General features: G+C 37.1%; 1 protein-coding gene across 1 annotated transcript in view; it reads right to left on the bottom strand.

Moving 5' to 3' along the window:
• Positions 1 to 2,999: 2,999 nt before the first annotated feature.
• RPGR (retinitis pigmentosa GTPase regulator) overlaps positions 3,000 to 22,625 on the bottom strand; it is a 52,369-nt gene continuing 32,743 nt past the window's right edge. The window contains exons 13-18 of the mRNA XM_032099914.1: positions 21,619 to 21,684; positions 18,282 to 20,591; positions 6,877 to 6,933; positions 6,619 to 6,658; positions 5,257 to 5,345; positions 3,000 to 4,288 (exon numbers count right to left, since the gene is read on the bottom strand). Coding sequence (XP_031955805.1) covers positions 4,067 to 4,288; positions 5,257 to 5,345; positions 6,619 to 6,658; positions 6,877 to 6,933; positions 18,282 to 20,591; positions 21,619 to 21,684 — 2,784 coding nt within the window. The 3' untranslated portion in view covers positions 3,000 to 4,066. The remainder of the gene's footprint in view (positions 4,289 to 5,256; positions 5,346 to 6,618; positions 6,659 to 6,876; positions 6,934 to 18,281; positions 20,592 to 21,618; positions 21,685 to 22,625) is intronic.

Consider the following 22,625-nt stretch of genomic DNA (forward strand, 5'->3'; position numbering starts at 1 on the left):
CTCCAATTTTCTCCACTGATGGTGGTCTCATTACACTTAATCGAAACACTATTTAGGTCCTTAAAGGAATTTAGACATAACAGGGTGTGAAAATGTTGTAAACTCCTCTAAGTAATGAGGAGTATAAATAATATAGCTCCTAAAAGCGCTGTGAGGGAATTTAGAGATAGTATATTTATATTTATATTCACATTTATATTTTAAAGAGATAAAGTAGCTGGTGTACATGAGTATGTTTTAAATAAACCTGTACTCAGTCTATCAATAGTCATGCTAGATTAGCTTCTGTATTCTTGATTATCAGGACTTACAGTGTTTTACCATCATGATATGAATTCAGTTTACTTCGACTATTCTAATGTCAACAGCATGACTTAAAGTATTCCTCAGGGACAAGGGCTGGATGTATTTTGCATATTGGACAAGTAATTCCCAGAAGAAAAAGGAAAAAGTTGCATAAAATTATAATTATGATTACGATTATTAACTTTGGGCATATAAAAGTGTCTAAACAGCGTGTTCTCTCCTTTTCTGTTTCAATCACCACAAACTTGTGTAGGACCAGCAGCTGCATAAAGGAATCCTGTACTTCTGGAAACCAGTAAACTTGCATATGTAAATATATGGATTAAATGGAAATTTCAGGAGGTCAGGCACACGTTGGATCATCCATAGGCATACACACATACACACATATATCTATATAAAAGTATGTATCTTTGTATATAAATACACACTTATGTGTATCAGTGTACATGCCTGTGTATCTGTGTATGCACTAATAGCACTTCAATTTAGGTGGAACATGTATATCTAGACTTACATTTATGTAACAGAATTTGACCACTGTCCATCTATGTATACACTGAGAAATAAATGAGTAATTGTATTTTTTTATCTTTACATTTTTAGAAATACACATCGTCTAAAACTTTCAAAATACACTATATAAATACGCTGAGGTATCAGAGCACTTTAATGCCAAAAGCAATATGCCAGAAAACATAAGGTTTTCTGAAAACTTTGAAACAGAAAATTTGATACAGAATGAGTATCTTTAACTTCTTTCAGGGGCCACGAGAAGGAGAATTTCTGGCTGCAGAGGCTGGTTACACCTTCGAAGAGCACAAACTCCACCTAGTGATAGGTTCAGCAGTGAAACTTTAGAAAACCAACAATTCTAAAGCACAGTCTCAGTTGTAAGGCAGGACTATAAAAATGAGAAATAAAGTGTTAAGTTGATACACTTAATCTTAGGGAAAGTAAGAAAAAAAACAAAGATGTACTAAAAATGCTTCTAGAACTTTTTGCTACTTATGTTTATGAAAACATTTCAGTAATAAAACATCTTTACATTTTTATCATAAGAATTGTGAACTTGTTAAAAAAAACCCATAAATTAATACACATGCACATGTAAATTGTTTTATTTGTTTAATCTCTTTTATTAAAAATGAAGACATGTAAAAAAGACATTAGAATGGATTAATATGTTTCTGCTACTTGTTGAGCAAAGTGTGTGGACAAGATAAATGTACCAGTCCCTGAAACTGCTCAGACATACAGCAGTTTACAGTCCATTACATAAATTTCTATAGCATTAGATTGGAGGGTAATTCCCATTTTAAAGGAACATTTCTCATGAAATTAGTTCACCTTAAAAAAAAGAAATTACAGGAACAATTTCTGTGACTGATCTCCCCTTAAAAAATAGTTAAAGCTTATTTAAATTAATGAGGGCACCATTTACTTTATTTCTCCTTTTCCAATTTACTCTTCTCAACAGTATCCAAGTAGAACAGAAACCACATGTGCATTCAGAAAAATAAGAAAATATGTAAATATAATGGAGGAAAAAACCTCCTCATGTCAGGTTCGCTGCAGAACTCAAGAGTAGCCCAAAGAAAAATAAAAGAAATGAAAGGATCCTAATCAACTCTGGCAAAGGATAACCAGGTTTTCAGTGATGATTGTGGTAGCACAGAGGAGGCCCTGTGAAACAATCTGGGCACCTGCCATACTACAAGGACAAAGCATTCAGGTGAACCAACTCCTAGGACGAAATCAACTCTGGACACTTCTGACCAATTATATAAAATTTAAGCAACTCTGAAACTAGGAAGAAGTGAAGGAAGGACTGGAAAATAACCAGCCCAGTTGTGCCAACCTTTACCAGGTCACCGGGTGGTCAGGGATCCCTTTGGGGTCATTGACCACCAGGGAACAGCAAAGAGACCTCCAGGACAGAAGAACGCATGCAAAGGGGAGGGGAAATATAGTAATGATTTCAGGGAAATTATTTATCATGTGTATGTTTATTCTGGGAAAATCAATGACTCTGTGTGTAAGATACAGTATAAAAACAGGAGCTTTTTCTGCACTCAGCCTGCATGATATTTTGGAGGGGATATCCCCTCATGCATCTGGCTGAATAAAGAATTCCTACTTCTTAATGCTACAGTGGTGTTAAGCAGTTTTTATTTGTACCGATTTTTGGCTCCTCCTGCTAAGCTCTGTCTTGGGGTGACTTGATGTTGTATTCCCTATCACTGCACTATGCCCAGAAATTAGTATATATACCTTTCTGTGCTTTTAAACTGAGCCTGAGTGGAGAGAAAAAAAAAAACCTCAAGGACACAGACAGAGATAACACACTCTCGTTCTTGGTGGTTTCTTTGGCTTCTGCATTCTGCTGCTGGGGGAGAGGAGCAGGGAAGCACCCTGCATGCTTGTTCAGCCAGCTTTCAGGGTTTTTTCTCCTCTGGAGAGCTGGCCTTTGTTTTTTTCTGGAATTTTGGATTTTTCCCTTTCTCTGCTGGATTGTTTTCAACATCACAACACACATCGGGACTGTTCTCCACCGAGGGCTCTGGCCCCTGCAGGAGGGGGCCCACCCCGTCCCAGCTCGAAGGAGAAGGACCATAGGGAGGACTCTAACATTTTCCCAGGTTTTTTTCACCACAGTGAGAGATTGTATTATTTAGCATTATTATCCTTTTCCTGTGTGTTCTTTAAATAAATAGTTTTTATCTCTTTCCCTTTCCTTCGAGGAAAAAGGTTTTTTTCCTGAACCTGGCGGGGGAGCAGTGGTTTGTAACCTGCCCTCTCTCAGAGGATATATTTCTAAATTTAGCCAAACCGGCACCGTCTCCATCTGAAGAAAAGCCAGTCTGCCTGAGAGAACATGAATATTTACCCATAATGATCAGTTTGTCATACCAACATGTGCCACAGTAACTCTGGTTGCATTATTTTCCTGAAAGAAAAGCTTCACTGGAGACTCATCAAGGCGTGGATGTTCAGAGAATACAGGATTAGAATCCAAGTGAAACAAAAGCGAGGGTTTCCAGTTTTCACTGGGCCTGATTCAGTGAGGAGAGAGGCCCATCAGTTTATGCCAATTTCAGCAGGAGCAAAGGTTTTCAGCACCTCTCAGAAATAAAATCTTTCTCCCTGTCCCAGTCTGGCAGGATACTTCTGTACTTACACTGCTCTTAGGCACTGTTTCCACTGGGACTGCTCCCACACATGAAATTAGGCACATACTCAAGTAACTTCTTCCATAAGGGCCTACACGTTAAATTGAAAATTTTACTGCTACTTTTTCTATGTCAAAACAGAAAGAAACATATATATTTCTAAGTAACTGAGTACCCTCAATATTCTTAACTAGGTTGTTAAACCAAATAGTATCTTACATCAAATATTATAATTTTGCAAGAGTATCATGCTGAAAGTGGTACTCTGTAGACTGAAACAGAATAAAATTATTTAGCAAAAATCCATAAAATGCCCGTGTTCAACTTTTCACATATAAACCCCCCATATTTTGCTTTAGAACACCAACAGGTAAGGCCACAGAACTCCAGAAAGGTGCTGTTAAGCATATAATTTTGAGCTATTAAAATTACCAATAAATACCAAGAAAATCATCTGGCTATTTAAAATTACAGCAATCGAATCAATCAAAAAAAGCAGCCATCAACATCTTGAGTCATAACTGTTTTCAAGTAAAAATTGCACAATGTGCTTTAAGACTGTCACATTCTTACATATTATAACAGTGTTAGAGCAATATACATGTATTAACTTTCATCCTTCTGTCCTGGTTAGTCACAGTTTCACTGGAATTCTCCAGTGTATGATTCTGATTTTCATCCTTACTGTCTTCAGCAGATAAATCTTCCTTTTCTTTTTCTTCACTCTGCAATGGCTTTTCAGAGCTGTCTTCCTTTCTGCTACATACATTCTTCTGGCCTGTCAGTGGCTTTCGCTTAAACAGGGAAAACTGAAGTGAAAAAACCAGGTAAATTATATGACTGAAACAGTTAGCAGTGAAATTCAAGATAAAAAACCCACAAACCCCTTTGTATGTACCAAGGTCAATGAGGTTGGCAAATTTCTCCTTGGTGAAATAAATATTTTTTTTCTAAACAAAATGACTAAAAATATTAATGAGAAACATTTGCAATATTTGAAATGTGGAAAAATAGCACATCAGAATCAGAAATGTTAAAGTGACTGCATTTTGTCAAATTAGACACTGTACAATTTGTGCAAAATGCTACAAGTGGTGCATTTAATTTGGGTTTCTTTCAGATTAGAGCCTGAGGCAAGGTCCAAAAATAAAGCCCCAGAGCAGTAAGTGCTTACTGATAAACGTGTGTACTGCCATTAATGACAGGGCTTGTGCTCAGTGAGACTACACACGTGCTCAAAGTTAACTGGATCTTAGGGTCTTTGTTCAACAGGAAACTCAGCAGCCTCTGCAGGAGCCTCTGGATCCTAAACCTGTAAGAAATTCCGTATCAGGTACTCCTCAACATGCTCATACACCTATATAGAGAGATATATATGATCACAAAATCAGTGCATGTTGGAAGGAGTTGCAACATCAACCAGCTCAGCTGCTGCTTTCAGAGACAATTAAGGGGGGGGGGGGGGAGGATATTTTTAGATAATTTCCCATAGGAATCAAGTCCTAAGTTTTCACCTCACCAGTACGTGAGGTGATAAACAATCTCTCTTTCATGGACATGCCATCCTGAGGTGATAATGGGCATTATCTCATTTCTTTTATTTGGACAATTTTAAGCTATTCTTTCAAAAATAAAATCAAGTCTTAAACAGAAGGAGCAGGTTTCTCAGCAGTTTAATTATCTATGCAGATCGTGTAAGTTGAGGTATTTGCTTTGGTAAGTGCCCACTGCCTTCTTGGTCACTGGAAAAGCTGGAAAGAAACATCAGGACACAAACCTTTTTTTTCCCCACAATTCCTCCAGTTTTTTGGTCATCAGTGTTCTCTGAAGAATTGCTCACAGTGTGATTGTCAGTGCTTTCCTTCTCTACAATAATATAAACGTTTATATTAACTTTCTTCTGATTCGTACAGATCAGAAAAATATCACAGAAAAACAGAAAACAATTGTTCTTCAAATTATTTTTGAAGTAGAAGTCACCAAATAAAACTGAAAAAGCAATCAGAATATTCAGTGTAACTTGATGCCCAGCCCGAGAAGACTATTTTTGTTTTTTAATCTCTCCATATAATGCCCTGATATTACTCTCCACATGCTCGATTTCCAAGAACAGAACACTTACAGCAGTGACAGTATATAAAATATTTTCACTTGACACTCACAGTTTCCTCTTGATGACAGAAGACAATGTCTTGCACACTTATTTGAAAGTATATTCTAATTCAGGAAAGCTGACTTTTAGGGCAGGAGTTACGGTTCAACGTGAACTTTATTCCATAGAAACAATTCTGGGAAAGGAAAAACTTTCCATCTCAGTTGATGTTCTGTGTTTAAATTTTCCTATACTCCCTGTATGAATCATATAAATTTAGAACTTAGTATCAAAACTTCCAGATCACTGGATAATGGAAAGATATTTAAGCATCCTTCTGTACAAGCTATTTCCATTATAATATTGAAAATAAGTGGCATAGCTTCTTCATTATAAAGGCAGTGGTCTGTTTTATACCACACTTGTTATTTTCTGTCAAGAAAACAATTCTAGATTACTTCAAAATTTCTAAAATAAAAGAAGTCCTACACGCATAGGGCACCCATTTTCATCTTCCCCAGCTTTTCTACAGGAATATACAGTTCTCATAAACTGCCATCAAAACTACAAGGAGCATCTAGGTTTACACCTTCAGCATCCTGAACAGCATTCACATTATCACATTTCACCTAAAATAATCTCTTTGTGAATGGAATGAGGAAGTGTCAGCTGAAAAAAATGAGGAAGAATTCTGAGAAGCTTCTTGATCGAAGTGAGGCACAGGGTACCTAAAGAAGTTGGCTGAGAGATAATAAAATTTCCATGACTTTGGCACTGCACAACCAGAACTGCTCTTAGTAAGATGCAGTCTTGCTAAGAGAAAGTTCTTCTCATGGACTTCCTCCAATACATGACTGGGAAAAGTATTTATTTCTTTCAAATCATTAACAATTAATAATGGGGATTTGACTCTCAAATTTCATCTACTCTAAAGAACTGCTTTGCCATCTACCAGCAAGAACTGTGTTGTCCACTATTTGTATACTATTGTTTAAAAAAGTTTTATTTGTCTTCAGGATGTCCAGTTCTTAGGAACTGTATTCTTACCCTGCTGAACGATGGTCTCTTCCTGAGTAGTCTCCTCTGTCTATAGACCAAAAAAAAAAACCAAAAACCCTCTTTCAAAATTGTTTAAAAAACCAGATGGTTAACTATTAACACCTACACGTGTTTCTCCCTCTAACAAAACCACCCCAAACAACAACTTTGCATTTACAGGATAGCTACACATGTATCCAAATGAAGTTAGTTATAGAACCAAATCCTTTCAGAGACCAGTAACTTAATAGAACTAAATGCTTTTACCTCTCCAGTTTCCACAGTGCTACTACTGCTTTTCTCTCCCTCAGGTGTTTTACTATGCTTTTCTTTTTCTTTTTTTTCCTTTTTGTCCTCTTCTTTCTCTGTTCCTTCTCCTGCTTCATCTCCTTCTCTTTCTTCTTTTCCTTCTACTTCTTTTACTTCTTCTTCTACTTCTTCTTCTTCTTCTACTTCTTCTTCTACTTCTTCTTCTACTTCTTCTTCTTCTGTTTCTTCTTCTTCGTCATCATCATCTATTTCTTCATCTCCAGACAAGTTTTGTTCCTTGGACAAAATTGCCAAAACATGATTTTGAAACTCAAACTGTACAATGACCATGATCCTCATCCTACACCAGTTCATCACACATCAGAATTCGACTAAGATCAAGAAAACTCAAAAGAAAAGGTTCTAAGGAGTACATAGAATAAGGAGAAACACAGGAGACCTCAATCAAGGTTTGCTAATTTTAATATATTTTTAAAAAACTGACCTCCAGGGAACATTAGGAGTGCAGCTGACTTATGCTTTGCCAACATGTGACTCCTTAAAGGAAAAACAATGAAAACAAACTTTTTTTTGGAAAGAAAATATTTCTTTTGCATGTTTGAAATGAGCATAATTGATGCAAGCAGTAGTAATTCCAACACTGAAAAAAATAATTCAAATCTATTTCCCAAGAAAATTAATGAAGAAATGCCTGATGCAGTGTTTTGATTCATGTGATTCAATACAGACATTATAATTTGAATTTAAGTTATTTTCAGCCTAAGATAAAACTTCAATATAGTAAAATAAAATGGCCAAGGGCATTATAAAATAAATATTTAAAGGCACAAATGTTATTTTTGTAAAATGTGTAGAAAAATGAACCAATTATATCCTTCTTACTCGCTTCAATCAGACTGTCATTATTATGCCATTATGTACTTATAACAGCATAAAATACAACAGTTAAATAAGGAACAGTGTCCTTCCCATTGCAGAAATATATAAGGGCCTAAAGCAAGGACTTCCAAGGTCAAATCAAGTGAAGTGTCATCACTGCCCAGAGGGAGAACATTTCTGTTCCACTGCAGCCAATGTCACGATGGTAACTGGTGGGAAGTATCTGCACACTCTTTTGGAAGTGTGGGAGAAGAATGAGTCTTACACTGAACTCCTTCCTACACCTGTGTCCAAACGTTGTCTCCAGTCTTTTTTTAATGTTTTCCTTACTCCCTCTTACTTCTTTGGAGTTTTGCCTGTTGGCTCCACAACTGTGCTCATGGTCATTAGAAGGTAGCTTGCTGATCAGAAGGAGACCACCAATGAATGTTCCTAGAGTTTGGAACAGAGGGATCTTTGGTGGAACTCCTTTGCTAAGCATGACTCACATATCCCAGGAACATCCTGGGACATCCTTACAGGGGACTTATGGAGACCTGCATCATTCTGGACCCCAGCTCACAGCCTACAGCACCTAAAATCACACTAGATGAATTTATTTCAGCAACTGAGCCATGCTCCTCATCCAAAATAATAAAGCAGGAGGAGAGAGACACTCTTTTTACTCCAAGGAAGGCGCCAACTGTTATTTAACTGAACAGCTTCCCAGACTGACCCTGTTTCCATTTACTGCATTTGCAGCTTTTCACAGGTGTCTCTGGCTGTCACCTCATCTGTTCAACTCCTAAAATAGCACATTTTGCATCATAACTCTGACAGCACAGTTCTATTTCTGTTATTTCTGCTTGCCCACTTACAGGCATGTTTTGGGGATTTTACCAATGGTAGGGAATGATCTGAGAATGTCATACTACAGATATGCTTTTGCTTTAAAAGATGACTCATCTGACCCTTAAAAATTATGCCTGAAGAATTTAACAATCTAAGAATTTAGGCTACTAATTAAAGCACATGTATGTGTATATATATGCACTGTATATATATATATATATATAATCTCTTCATTACTCTCTTTCATCATGCTTTAGGGGGTTTATTTTCTTATTTCACTCTAAATTCTTTTTCACAGAAAGATAATGCTGAAAGAATACCTTCAATACCTCTAAAGTTGAGGCACAGAGAAGCTGACTGGACCACGGTCACACACAGAAAGTCTAAAGTATTAGGAAGCATACAAGTGAAATATTTCAAACTGGTTTCATTTAGGCTTGAGGTTCCAGTTTCTTCAAGGACAAAAAAGTGGTTGTTACTATGAAACAGCCTTAAACATTTTGTTCCTCTAGTATAATAAATCGGTGTAGCAGAACAGCATTCCAAAAAATATGACCCTCTAAATTTAACACAACACTAAAGATTTCTGTAGAGCTGTCTTCTTTGCTTAAATTTTTCATGCATTTATTCTGGCTTTCCTGTAAATCCAGATCTTCATAACTAGACATTCTTTAGCATAAATTTGATGTTTCCAGGCTTTAGGGGACAAATGACCTTACTTGCACTGGTTTTGAAAAAAGTATTGCCTTAGTGGGTATAACTCAGTGGGTATAACTGTCTTTTGCTAAAATGGCTGCAACTGGCTTTTCTTTGGGCAGATTAATACAGAATAAAGACATTTCTTTTCAGAACACTCTATAAAAATGCGGTCTTATGTCTACTGGGGAGAGGGGGGAAAAATTTCATTCTGTTCTGTATTGTTGTCTCACCTGGTGTCATGCTCTGGCTAAAATCTCACTAAAGACTGAGACATATCTCATGGTAGACCTTGCTCAAACTAGGTTTCTCTATATTTCTGTAACTGTTTCATTGTGGACCCCTCCTGCTTAGTTTATGGAAACAGCTCTGGCAGATGGGCTGCTCATAATTAGCGTTTAGGAAAGGCTTATGGTATCTTTCCACATCTCCTCAAGAAGTCAAAATAATGTTAGTCACCACCATTTTATGTTTCTAGGGAAGAAAATCTCAAAGCCACTGATGAGACAAACTCAGTTGCAGATATTTTAAAAATCTGGTGAAAACTCAGTGATGAAGAGAAAGCGGTAATCGCTATGTGTACCACTCGCAGTGGAGAGTTCTGGGAAGATCTGGTTTACAGAGATGTTTCTGTTTCCAGTTGCCTTGGAAACTGTTAAAAATCCAGAGAAGATTATTAAAGAGAGTTGAGAATGAGGTAGGTAGCTACATGTCTGTTCCTGGGTGGTGTTCTGCCAAGCAGCCGTAAACCAGCAACTGCATAGCAGAGATTTAAATCATTTAAGGAACAGATTTCTCCCATTACCTGCCCAGCTCATTAGCTGCACATGCCCAAAAGCATTGCCATGGCCCTCTTACATGTCTACAGGACAAATGAATGGTATAAATACCAAGCAGGAGTTTCCCTATGAAGTAGAAGACTCTGAGTAGATGGCTATTAGACCTAAGGAGGTTGGGCAATGGGCATTATGCTTCATATGGGACTGAAGAGTGCTCCCTTTGTAGAGCACTAGTAAAGACAAATAAAAAATACATTCTGCAGACTATCTTCCTGCTTTGATACAGGACTGAAGAGGAATAGGTGGAGGAATCATATCTTATGCTAGTTGTCATTCTACTCCCCAAAGACCTAGTGCACATCAATGCCACTCGTGAACTGTCCGTGCTGGGAAAATGCACTGAGTTAACATTTTATTAAAACAGCATTGAAAGTAACAATACCAACCATGATCTTACATACAGATGAGAGGAAAAAAAAAGCAAAACCAAACATCTCAGTTTACTCTTTGTGGGTTGGAGGTACATGGATGGGTAGGCATGTAACATTTTATTGGTACTGATCATAATGTCAAGGTATCTGATGTGAAGTGACTGGAAATATTGCCTGACAAACTCTTAGCAAAGCTAAGGTTCATACCTTGTAGTTTCTTACCAAGCAGTTACAGAGACGGCTTAACACTTTAAAATCCACACAATGTTAGCCACTTGTCATCAGGTAGTTGAGCTGGCTTTCATTTTGTAGCTATTAATATAGAGAAGTTATTAGCTCATCTACTCTAAGCCTTAGAGAAATATCCTTCACCTTAACAATTATTAAAGAAAGCTGTCCAGTTTAAAGACTGACAAAATTTGAAGACATGAGTACTCAAATGAGAGATTTAGCAGCTTATCCTTCCACTTACAAGCAATAAGGCAGCCAAACTAGGCTTTCCTTATTTATTGTCATGGACACAAACAGAAAAGCTCAGCCGAATACACTTAAAAGAATTTCCTGTAAAAAGCTGAGCCTGCAACCATAACTTGTCTAAAAGGTGACATCTAGGCTTCTACTAGGTTATATTGGTTTCCTAATTACACAATTTTATGTTAAGAGCACTTAACATGGATTACCTGATTCTTATTACAATCCCTTAACACTGCTTTTGTGTGAGTATTCTCACTAAGGAAATGCTGCACTCTTAATTTCAGGCACACTGTGCACACTGTGAAACCACTGGAAACCAGTCTTATGTCAAAAACTGAACTTTAAAGATAGTTATGTCTTCTTGTAAATATAATGGAAGAAAACTTACCTAAGTAGCAGTTGCCATGTAGTGATACACTGATTATCCTGGATGTGTGATGACTACCACAACAGTGCCCTCCAACAGGAGGGATAAAATAGTGAATACACAGCCGAAAATGACATTGGGTAGAGACTGACTGAACAGAGTCATGTTCCACTGTTTTTTTATTAAGTGTTTTTTCTGCCCATACTTTGCCATGGAAGGTATTTTATTTACTAAAAGCCAAACACAACGACCTACAAGTCTCCACAGACCTGTGCACTTTTGTCACAGGCTGGCAGTGCACATACTTTGCCTCAAGAGGATTAATCAGATTAAATTTATTAGCCAAGGCTTTAGGTGTCATCCTGAGACTGCACACTGACATTTATTACACAGAGTAGCCAGTTATTTTTGAGGGCACTCTCTTAAAGATTATTTCAGTTGGCGTTGGTGTAATTATTCTGTGGTTTGCCAGCATGCTGTGGTAGGTGTACCTGGAGAAAGATATATCTCTGTATTCTTCTTTGAATAAAAACAACTACTTATCAATGCATAAAATTCTGATGTAAAACTACATTCTGAAGAGGTATCTTTTGTTTATTCCCCAAGATAAATCAACATCTGAAATAGCTCAGATGTACTACAGCTGTCAGATACAAAACTGTTACCTTCTCATAGAAGTTTTCTTTCTTTGGGGAACAAATAGAAAAGATAAATTTCCGAGCAAAAAGGGGGAAAAAAATCTACAGAACTAGAAAGAATTTTTAAGGTGTTTTGTGAAAACCATAAAATGAGTTAGAGATTGTTTACATCAAGTGTAATCTCTTATGAAGTATTTTACCCAGTAATATAAATACCCTCTAGTATTTAGTTACTCAGAAACAGCACATCAAAAAAACTCCTGGGTACTTAAGCAAAACAGGAGAAATATAATGAGCAGCTCCAAATCAGAATATGTTGGTGTCATCTGCAAAACTTACTGTGTCTCTGGAAGATATTATGCTGCATAAAATGAATTCTTAATGCTAACAGGCACAGAGAAAAAAAAATGACTTGGGAATATTGGCCCACACTTGGATACAGATTGTGCATATTTTCCAAATCCTTATAGAAAAAAATTTAGTGTCTGGAGTTTATCATGCACCTCCTACATATTTGCAAATGAATGAGGACAGTCACTACTTTCTGCTTTTATTGTGCACATATCTTAGAGTACTGCATATCTCTCCCAAATCCTGTACTATTCATTAAAATCCTGCCTTAATCATGCTGGTTTTTATTCAGTGTTTTGATAAAAATACTGGTAAAGGCAAAATTTCACCAAAGCACCAGAGCAGGCAGGAAAGTTCTTTAAGATTTTCTGACTCTGTACATTCCTCAAAGGGATGCTCCACAAGTCACTGCTAAAACCTCCAGAGCCTGCAAGACTGGGTCTCAGGGGAGAGATCCCATTTCAAAATAATCTGATGTAAAAGTGGTAATTTTTACAGAACCATCACTAATCTTTAAGCCCATTCTCATTTCATAGATTTTTCAAGGCACATCCAACTTAGTAATAATGCAAGTGCCACCAGCTTCCCCATGGAATTGTTCTCCATGTCATGCCAGCACCTGGGGAAGTTCTTCCTCAGCCACTGCAAGGCTGGCTTTAAAGCACAGCTTGACTTCTTTCTGTACCCTTGATACAGGACACATCCAGGTTTGCTTTGTTCTTTTTCTCCTCACGGATGGTAATGAAGTGCCTAGTATAAGAGGTTAAAATTTGCAGCAGTTCTGCGGCTCTGTGTTTCTAATTATGAAAGTAGTTTTGTGCCTTGGATAGATGCTGGATAGAATGAAAGAGAAGTATTTTATACTTCCTGTAAGAAAGCCAGGCTCTGCCAGGGTGGCTCACAATCCCAAGCTCCTTTTAGGTTGGTATTTATTGTTCACTTTCCAGTCGAACAGCACAGCTCTTGTACGCAGGGTACACTGGTACTCAGGGAATTTGAAATATGACACTTCAATAATACTGTGATCCATGTCCTTACAGAAAAGGTGCAGATAAAGACTTTGTTTAATATAAAATTCTTTCTAGAGCCGCCATTGTTTCTCTCTCTCACACTCTCCATATGACAGCATGAATACTTTACATTTCACACAACTACAAACAAGACTCTGTGTGAAAGGTGTGGCAGTCATGGCAAATGATAAGGCTCTAGATCCATACCATTGAACCTGGGACACACCAGCAGACGGCCCTGCAACCCATCACCGACAGAAAGAGTCATTTCTGATTTTTAAATGCTGGAAAAATAAGAAAACCAGAATGGTAAATATCTTCACACTAGACATTTCAGGGCCCTGATGAGAATTATTTTCATAACTAAGCATGGGGTTTTGAGATAACAGCATTAATATTTGTTTAAATTATTATAGCATGAGGTAGCCAAGTGAAAAAGCATTGGGCACTATCATAAATCCTTAAAAAAAAGACAGCGATTAAGTGTACTTGCTTCTTCTTTTGGCAATAGTGAAATAAAACCTCTGTTGCTCTCTGCAATGCAATTTTCTGATGCCAAAGCTGCCTCTCCAAAATCCTTTCAATATGCAAAAATTTAACCTCTCCTGTCTCCATTAAAACATTAATAAGTGTATAAGAATATTACAGCTCAGTGAGTGACTTCAGATCCCAAGCATACTCAGAACTTTACTGAGCACAATACTGTGGGTTTGCCATTTGTGCAAGCAAAGAATTTGCTCAGTTGTTCATAGAATGCCATGGTACAAAACACTCTCCCTTCCACAATTAGAAATTAGTTGAAAAATTACCCTTTCACAATTACTTTGCGCTTTTTGACCTTTTTACAGATCCTTAATGTTCTATGAGAGATAAGATCTAGAAGGTAGTGTCATCTTGGGAGAAAGTAAGCTAAAATTTATTATAAAAGATACCTAAAGGTAAGAAAAACTAGGAGGGAAAAAACCCCAAGAGCAATGAAAACAAAAACCGGATGTCCTTTTCTGCATGATTCTGAAAGACCCTGTTCTAAAGAATATCCATATACTGATCCAGATAAGAAACTGGAACAAAAATAATGAGTGAAATTTTATGTCATTCAGAGAAGGACATTTTTGTTATTCAGCATCAATTATGCAAAGAGATCTACTATCTGAACAAATGGTTTGATATGTTCAGCTACAATGGAGAAACTTACCTGCTGAAATTTTGCAGGCATAAGAGAAGAGCTGTGCTACAGAATATTCCAGAGTCATCCAGAACACCCTCACCTCTAACCAGAGCTGTGAGGCAGCAGCAGACCTGCACCCCACCCCTCTGAAAGTGCCAGAGCTTCTTGTATTGGATGCCTGCTGTAAAAGGCAGCAGGCGCATCTTTGTAATTCTGTGAACATGTCTGTGAGACTGGGCAGGAGGATTAAAACTTCTGAGATGAATTGCAGGGGTTGCCTAGACATTCACAGGTGTTTATTAACACTGTATGGATGTCCAGTGTTGCTGTCATCTGCTTTATTGCTGCTCTTGAATTAAACATGTAGGTGGTTAACTGTAAACATGTAAACATGATTGCTGGTTAACTGTAATTAATATATCAGTAAACCAATTATTCTTGACTTAAACTACAGAACTGAACAGTTTTTCCATGTGACAATCATTAGGGAATAAATCATGAAGAGGGAATAAATGCTCTTTTTTCTAGTACAAGAATACAAAGACGTCAAATGATGGTACTGAAAGACAGATGCAAATAAAAAGAGGAGTTACTTCTCCAAACAATGTGTAAAGAAATCTAAGAATTATTTCCCAAAGAATGATACACAAGTTAAAAATTGATTGAAAGAAATTCATGTGAAGAAAATGGATGTTAAATGTAACACATATATCTGCTGAGCTGCAACTTATTGAATATGCTGAATATATTCATTATACTGAATGGTTACAGAGGAGAAGTAACACTAAATGTTTGTGCTACTCTAATATTCTAATATTTTTCTCCCAGGCACTCACCAGTAGCCGTGGGTAGAAAAAAGATGGATAGATCTTTGGTCTGGGCTATTGTCTGTTGTTTTCTCTCTCTATTGCAGGATTTTTTTCTCTGTTAGAAACTAGTTCAGGAGTATTTCTGCCATGTTGCTTCAGTGCTGCATATAAATCTTTTTGTATGCCATAATAAATACCAAGGACATACTGAATTTCCAAAAAACCACAAGTAGCAAACTTTATAAACCAGAATGAGTCAAACTAAATAAAATTCCACTCGTTACACTAATGGAGTTCCAAAGTCCCCTCAAAGCCCAGAAACTTTGGCACAGAGCACAATTTATGTAACGAGTCTGTGGAAAACCCTTAGAAGTGCTGTAGTAAAGCTCTGCTTTTCCCCTACCACAGGAATGATCCACAAAGCTACATAAAATAAGTTCTCAAATCAATGAATTTTCATCCAGACAAAACAAAGAAGAGGAGATGCCCATAAATTGGCTTTCTTCACTCTCTTGGAAAGCTTTATGCTATCAGCATATGTTAAGAGAGAAACAACAAATGGTCCCCATTTGCCTAAGAATTTACGTTAAATGCTGCAGCTAATGTTGCAGCAGTAAAGTAAATGAAGTGCCATTCCTACATGGCATTGGAAATCACTTGCTTTAAAATGCTCTCACTTTTTTCTCTCTCTCTCTAGGAAATACTTTTTACTAGGAATAACAGGGTTCTTTCTTTTTTCACAGCACAGTTTTCTTCCAACAACGAATTCTAGAACCACAAAAAAGTAGATGTCATATCCAAGAAATCCAGTTTTAGGCCTATAAAAATAGTTTTCAATATTACTCTAAGTTTAATCACAGTAACATCCTAATCTTTCCCAATAAAGATAAAACATCATAGTTCCACTTAATTTCAGAAGGAAGTGTTTTCAGAGGAGTTCAGTGATGACACAGCACACTGGCAAAATAAACCGATGGCTCTGTTGTTAGAGCGAGCTGATTTTTTGGGAAGGTCATTTAACGGATAAAATATTCTCTAACAGAGTATGAGGATAGTTACCCTGTTGCAGAGACACATGCTGATGTCAAGACAATGTGTTCCAGAGAATTCCAAAGTTTGAAACAAATTTCACAGGGACAAAATACAGTCACTGGACTAACTTTTTGCTGTAGTTGGTCATGGCATGTGACTGAAGTGATCTTACCTTCAAATGTAATGTATATGGAAGGGGTGAGTGAGGCAGAAGGGATGGACCTGGACTAGAATTTACTGGCAAACTACTGATCTACTGCAGGCTTTTTAGAAAATAAATTCTGGAGACATCGTGTCAAAGATCGTTTAATGCCAGTATCTTACAAAACAATATTAAAATGTTTCATAATCTCAACATAAGTATTGATTCCATTCACATTTTTACTGAATGACATTTACTCATTTTGATTCCTTTCTTCTTCTGTCCTCATTTTCAAGTAGGGTTTAAGTAACTATTTTTTTACAGAATGTCAATGCTGAGATCAGTTTACAAAAATTTCTCAGACCACCCATTGGCATAATATTCAAGTAACAATGCTGCATGATGAGCCCCTCTCTCTTCATTTGCCAGTTCAGTCCCTAATGGCTGAAAGAGTGATGCATTGTCTGACAGAAATAATTTGCAAAATTTGTTTGTGTATTTTAAGGAAACTTCAAAAGTATTAACTTTGTTTTTTCAAAAAAAAAAAAAATTAAGACTTTCTTGCCACTTTCTTTGGTATTCCATCTGGCTTGTTGGTTTACCTATTTTGGACTTACAGATAGGATTTTTTAGAAGGAAAACCATAAATCTCTTCCAATGAGGAGAAGCTTTAGATCTGATCCTGAAAACATATATGTGTTTTACACAGCAACAACATTTATTCCCCTCCTTGAGTACCTCAGAGTTAGAGGATTAATGTGATGTAGTCTTTCATAGGAAGAAATAGAATCTTTTGTGTATGGCACAGTATAAACAAATAAAAAATATTTACAGGTGTATATTTCAAATTCTTAATTCTATCTAATCACCAAGTGTGATATTAAAAAATTATCCCTGAACTCTAATGTAATCTAGGCCAGATTCTGAGATCTGTGTGTGTCTTTTTGCACAGAATTGTGTGCTAACACCAAAATTAGAAGTCAGCCATAAGGCCCTTGAAAAATCCCAGGCCATCACTTACGCAGGCCTGCATCTCCACTTACCTTCCATCCACTGAGCCACGTAAATTTGGCAACTTGTTCTTTCTTTAATTTAAGTACTTGAACGTTTCACCAATGTATGAAGAGAATAAAAGTAGGGGGAATAAATTGTGGAGTGATACCAAAATTTAAAAATAGGTACATCTGCTGATTTACTGAAACTCCTTTCATGTAAGGCACATGATCAAGTAAATTGTCCTGTAACTAAATTGGTGTATTGCTGATTCAAAGGCAAAGATTACACTGTTACAATGTAGAACTCATTTTCAGCATGACATTGCACTTTAATTAAGAGGCAAACACAGTCTACCTCCTCAGCAATTAATATTTTTATATATCATATGTGATAAACATGATTGTGAAAATGATTGTGTCAAGAAAGTATGATTTCTCTCATAGAAGTTCTTCAGTCTTTTTCAAGAAATTGGCACTTATGCATAATAATATGCTTTGATTCCATGAAAAGTTTCTTTTAAGTAATCAAAATCAGTGTTCCATAGTTCCAAAGTTTCCTGAATAGGCTTAAAATGCATCTCCAGTAGTCTATGCTACTTTAGTGTTAAATAATGAGGTAGCACATTGTTCCAAAATTGTTCTGAATTATGTAAACCATTTGCTACATGACGTTTGGACTTCATGTTTTGTCTAGAGATGTTTGGTAAAGCAGCACTTTCTGTCTTTTCTGGCTTCCTGGGTTTGCTTTTCTTTTCTGGAAGTTTACTGCTATAATTTTTTCTTTTATCTTTTGGTTTTTCCTCTTCCTCTCCTTCTTCCTCCTCTTCCTCTCCTTCTTCCTCCTCTTCCTCTCCTTCTTCCGCCTCATCCTCATCTTCTTCTCCCTCATCCTCTTCCTCCTCTCCTACATCCCCTTCCTCCTCTTCTCCTTCTTCCCCCTCTCCCTCTTCACCTTCTCTCCCCTCTTCCTCTTCTCTCCCCTCTTCCTCTTCCCCTTCTTCTTCTTCCTCCTCACCCTCTTCCCCTTCTTCTTCTCCCCTCTCTTCCTCTTCTTCTTCCCCCTCTCCTTCTTCTTCTTCCTCATCACCCTCTTCCCCTTTTTCTTCTTCCTTCTCTTCCTCTTCTTCTTCCTGCTCACTCTCTTGCCCTTTTTCTTCTTCCCCCTCTTCCCCTTCTCCTTCTTCTTCTCCTTCTTCCTGCCCTCCCTCTTCTCCCTCCTCTACCTCTTCTTCCTCTCCTGCTTCATCTCCCTCTTCTTCCATTCCCTCTGCTTCCACTCCTTCTCCCTCTTCATCTTCCTCTTCTTCTTCCACTCCCTCTTCTCCCTCATCTTCTCCAACACTCTCTTCTTCCTCTCCTACTCCCTCATCTTCTTCCACTCGTCCCTCTTCTTTATCTTCCCCTTCCTCTTCATTTTCCCCCTCCTCTTCTTCCCCCTCCTCTTCTTCCTTCTCATCTTCTTCCCCCTCCTGCCCTTCTGCTTCTGCCTCTGTTCCCTCCTCTTTCTCATCTTCTCTTTTCTCTTCTGCTCCATCCTCACCCACTTCCTTAGTTTTCATATTTGCATCTACCTCATCATGTTCTTCTTCAGATACCTCTTCTTCCCTCCCTGCCAATGATTCTTCCAACTCCTCCTCTTCACCCTCTTTGTCTTTTTCATTCTCCCTTTCTTTGTTTTCTTCATCTTCCTCTTCATCTTCTCCTTCCTCTTCTGACTCTACCTCTTTTTCTTCCTCTCCCTCTCTATCTTCCCCTCCTTCCTCACTCTCATCTCTTCCCTCACTTTTAACCTGTTCCTCCTTTTCTTTTTCAGTGCCTTCCTCTTTCTCATATTTCTCCTCCATATCCTCCTTTTCTCCCTCACTCACCATTTCTTCTTCCTCCATCAACCTGCCTTGCTCATCTCCTTGATCTTTGCCATCTTGCTGACTGACCTCCTCAATCTCCTCTGCCCCCTCATTCTCACTGTCTCTCTCAGCCTGTGATTCCTCTCTTTCATTTTCTTCCTCGTTATCTTTTTCCTCTTCATCTTTTTCTACTGAAACTTCATCTCTATCTTTTTTAACCTCACTCTCTTCTTCCTCCCCTAGTTTACCCTCACTATCAATTGTTTCATCTAGTTTTTCGCTTTCACCCTTTTCACTGCCTTCACTCTCCTGCTCCTGATCAGATTCCTCCTCATTCTTAATTTCTAATGGCCTGTCTTCATCATTAGAACTTGTTTCTGCCTCATTCAGGCTTTTGAAATCAGTCTGTTCTACACATTCTTTCTCATTGTTTGTAGCTTGCGTCTCCTCAAGCTCACTGTCTTCTTTTTCTAAGTCCAAATGTTTCACTTTTTCTACTGTTCTCTGGACAACTCTGTGTTCATAGTAGACCTCTTCCTTAAGTATATATTTTTGGAGATCATTAGTACTTTCCTCAGTTGAAGACGATGATGAAGTTACAGATATTTGTTTCAAAAACTGATGCTTTTTTTTAAGCTCCCTCTGTTCTGCACTACTTTCTTCTCCTCTGATGTATATTCTTTCACACCTGTCAGATTTTTCAACACCATCCTTTATTTTGTTTTGACTTTCAGTTGTTTCTTGACTCCCTTGGTTTTTAGCAGGACTGTGTTCTTGTACAATTAATGAAACAGTCTGGGGCGTATCCCTGGGAGCAGAAGGAAGTACTTCTATTTTAAGGGATTGCTTAGATTTAACAGCTTTTGGCTTTTTATTGGAAGAATTTATTTTTTCAGTCAGAATTTGATTTTCAGTGGGAAGATTATAAGTTGCGTCATCTCTGAAAAATTCAGGATTTTCTACATATTCTTTTTCCCTTTTCACTAATATGCTTTTGTCCCCAGTAATTTCTTGAGCACCACTTTTCAAAGTACTATCACCTTGTGCATGCTCAGATTTACCTTTCTTTATACTTTTTTTGGCCACAGGCTTCCCTACAAAGGCACTAGTCTTTTCTAAATCTTGTCCAGGTGACTCTGAAAGTGAGGACTGCTTTAGTAAAGAGCCAGACTCCAATTTTGAGCCCTTCTTTGTGAAATCAGAATCCTTATTTTTCAGCCCACCCTTACCATCTCTTTTCAGTTTCACATTTTTATTGTTCTTCTATTCCACATGAGAAGCAGAAAATTAAAAAGAAAGAAAAAAAGCATTAAAGACAAATGGCAGCAAAAGAAAAAGATTACAAAAGCATTTGAACAAGAAAAGAAACAATTTGTGAGAGGGGATTAAAAGACAGCATCAAAGGTAGAATATTTCACATGAAATGAATTTACATACTTTAAATGTATTGTAAACATTTCACATGAAATGAAGTGCACGTATTAGAGCAATGTAACATCCTGTTACACCTTTCTCACTATCCAAGCACATCAAGGAAATGCAGTAAGAATTGTCCAGCCAGTACCACATCCCATAAAACAGAGCAGGGGCGATGCATGAGGCTGTGCAAGCAGAAGGAAATTAGTGCAGTTCTCTTACACCTTCCTCCTTTGGAAATCTTCTGATGCACTCACTGTTATGCCCTTTCTAAGAAGTTTCAAAATCTATTGTCTTTCTGCTTTAAATTTTATACTTATATAACAAATTCTGCAGAATAACTTTTAAAATCTAAAACAAAATTATGAAGAAATATAACAAAATGCTGAAAAGCTGGGATCGCTTTAGGAGTGAAATAGGAAGGTATTACAAAGTACTTTAATTTCATAATTAAAACTATTATTATTGCTACTTTAAATATACTTCATTGTGAATATCTGTAAATAAAATCTTTATTTACACAGTGCCCCAAAATATTTTCCTATCAACAAACCAGTAGAAATGTGTGTTATTGCCTGAAGTAACAGTATGTATATGATAGTTTGCTCCTTAAACTACTGAAATATTATACTCTCATCTGAAGCTACACTGGATATGTGGAGTTCTAGGTGCCTGCCCAAATCCTCTCTGCCTTCGTGCAGCTTCTTAGAATTTTAGGTCATGGATATTCAGAAAATTAGCAAGAGGAGGTCTATAACATTTTCCTGGCTTTTTGAGAACTCAAAGTACAATAATGAGGTACTAGGACAATACAAGAATTGCAGATTCTTTAAATATCAGTATAAGTACATAGATATGTAATTAGTTACAGTACCTTCTGTTTTTGGAGTGGGGATAATTTTAAGGACCGGTCACCAGGACTCAACTTCATTGCATGTGTCTGCAAAAAATAAGATCTCTATTAAAAAAATAAATATATTTACTATGGAATGCATCATCAAAGCCCAGTTCTACTAAACAGAGCTATTTTATGAACATTTTAATATTACTGCACAGTCAGGTTGAGACCAGCCTGTGTGATCATTCAGCTCACCTGCTTCACTTGCACTCCTTCATTCACTGCTTCTAAAGAGAGTGGTGAACAGATGTCAACACCCAAACTGTCTCTAGAGACTGAATGCTACATTTGCCCTTTCTTAGAGTCCACAGGCACTTTTGAGATCCACATTCCACTCACTGTGAAATTACAAATACAACCTTACTCCCTTATCATCACAGCCTTCAATTCAACATCCAGTTTGGTACCATATCCTTGAAAGAGCAACTTCAAAGAAACATTACACAGGAGACATTTTCCTTGGAATCTAATACCTTTATGTCCTCCACATAAAGCAAAAACCAAAAGGCAACATAGAATACTACTAGGTGGGAATATATAATGAAATTTTGCTCATCCCTTCCCATATATTTCAAATGACAAGATAATATTCTCTGCTGTTGATTGTTAACTGCTCATGGTCTAACCCCCATATTCTTTTTCAACACAGTGAGCATGGACAGCTCTGGTTTCAGACTCCTAATAATTTGCATCATCAATATGACATTAAATTTTTTTCCTCCTCTTGTCACATGTGTCAATAAGATGTATGTTGCCACAGTCTAGAAAAATTGAAAAAACTATGTTGTAACAGATTGCTTTCATTCAGATCCAAGAAGAGCAATCATTTATTTTGTATTTTGACAAGTTTGCCTGATGGGCTTTTTTTCAAATTTATGTTTAAAATTTTTTAAATGTTTTAAAGTTGATTCACAATAGGTATAAAACCAAAACAGAGAAGGAAGTCTAGCACATAAAGTGAGCAATATGTAAATAACGCTTCA

The sequence above is a fragment of the Corvus moneduloides genome, chromosome 2, assembly GCF_009650955.1.
Source record: "Corvus moneduloides isolate bCorMon1 chromosome 2, bCorMon1.pri, whole genome shotgun sequence".
Taxonomy (NCBI): Eukaryota; Metazoa; Chordata; class Aves; order Passeriformes; family Corvidae; genus Corvus; species Corvus moneduloides.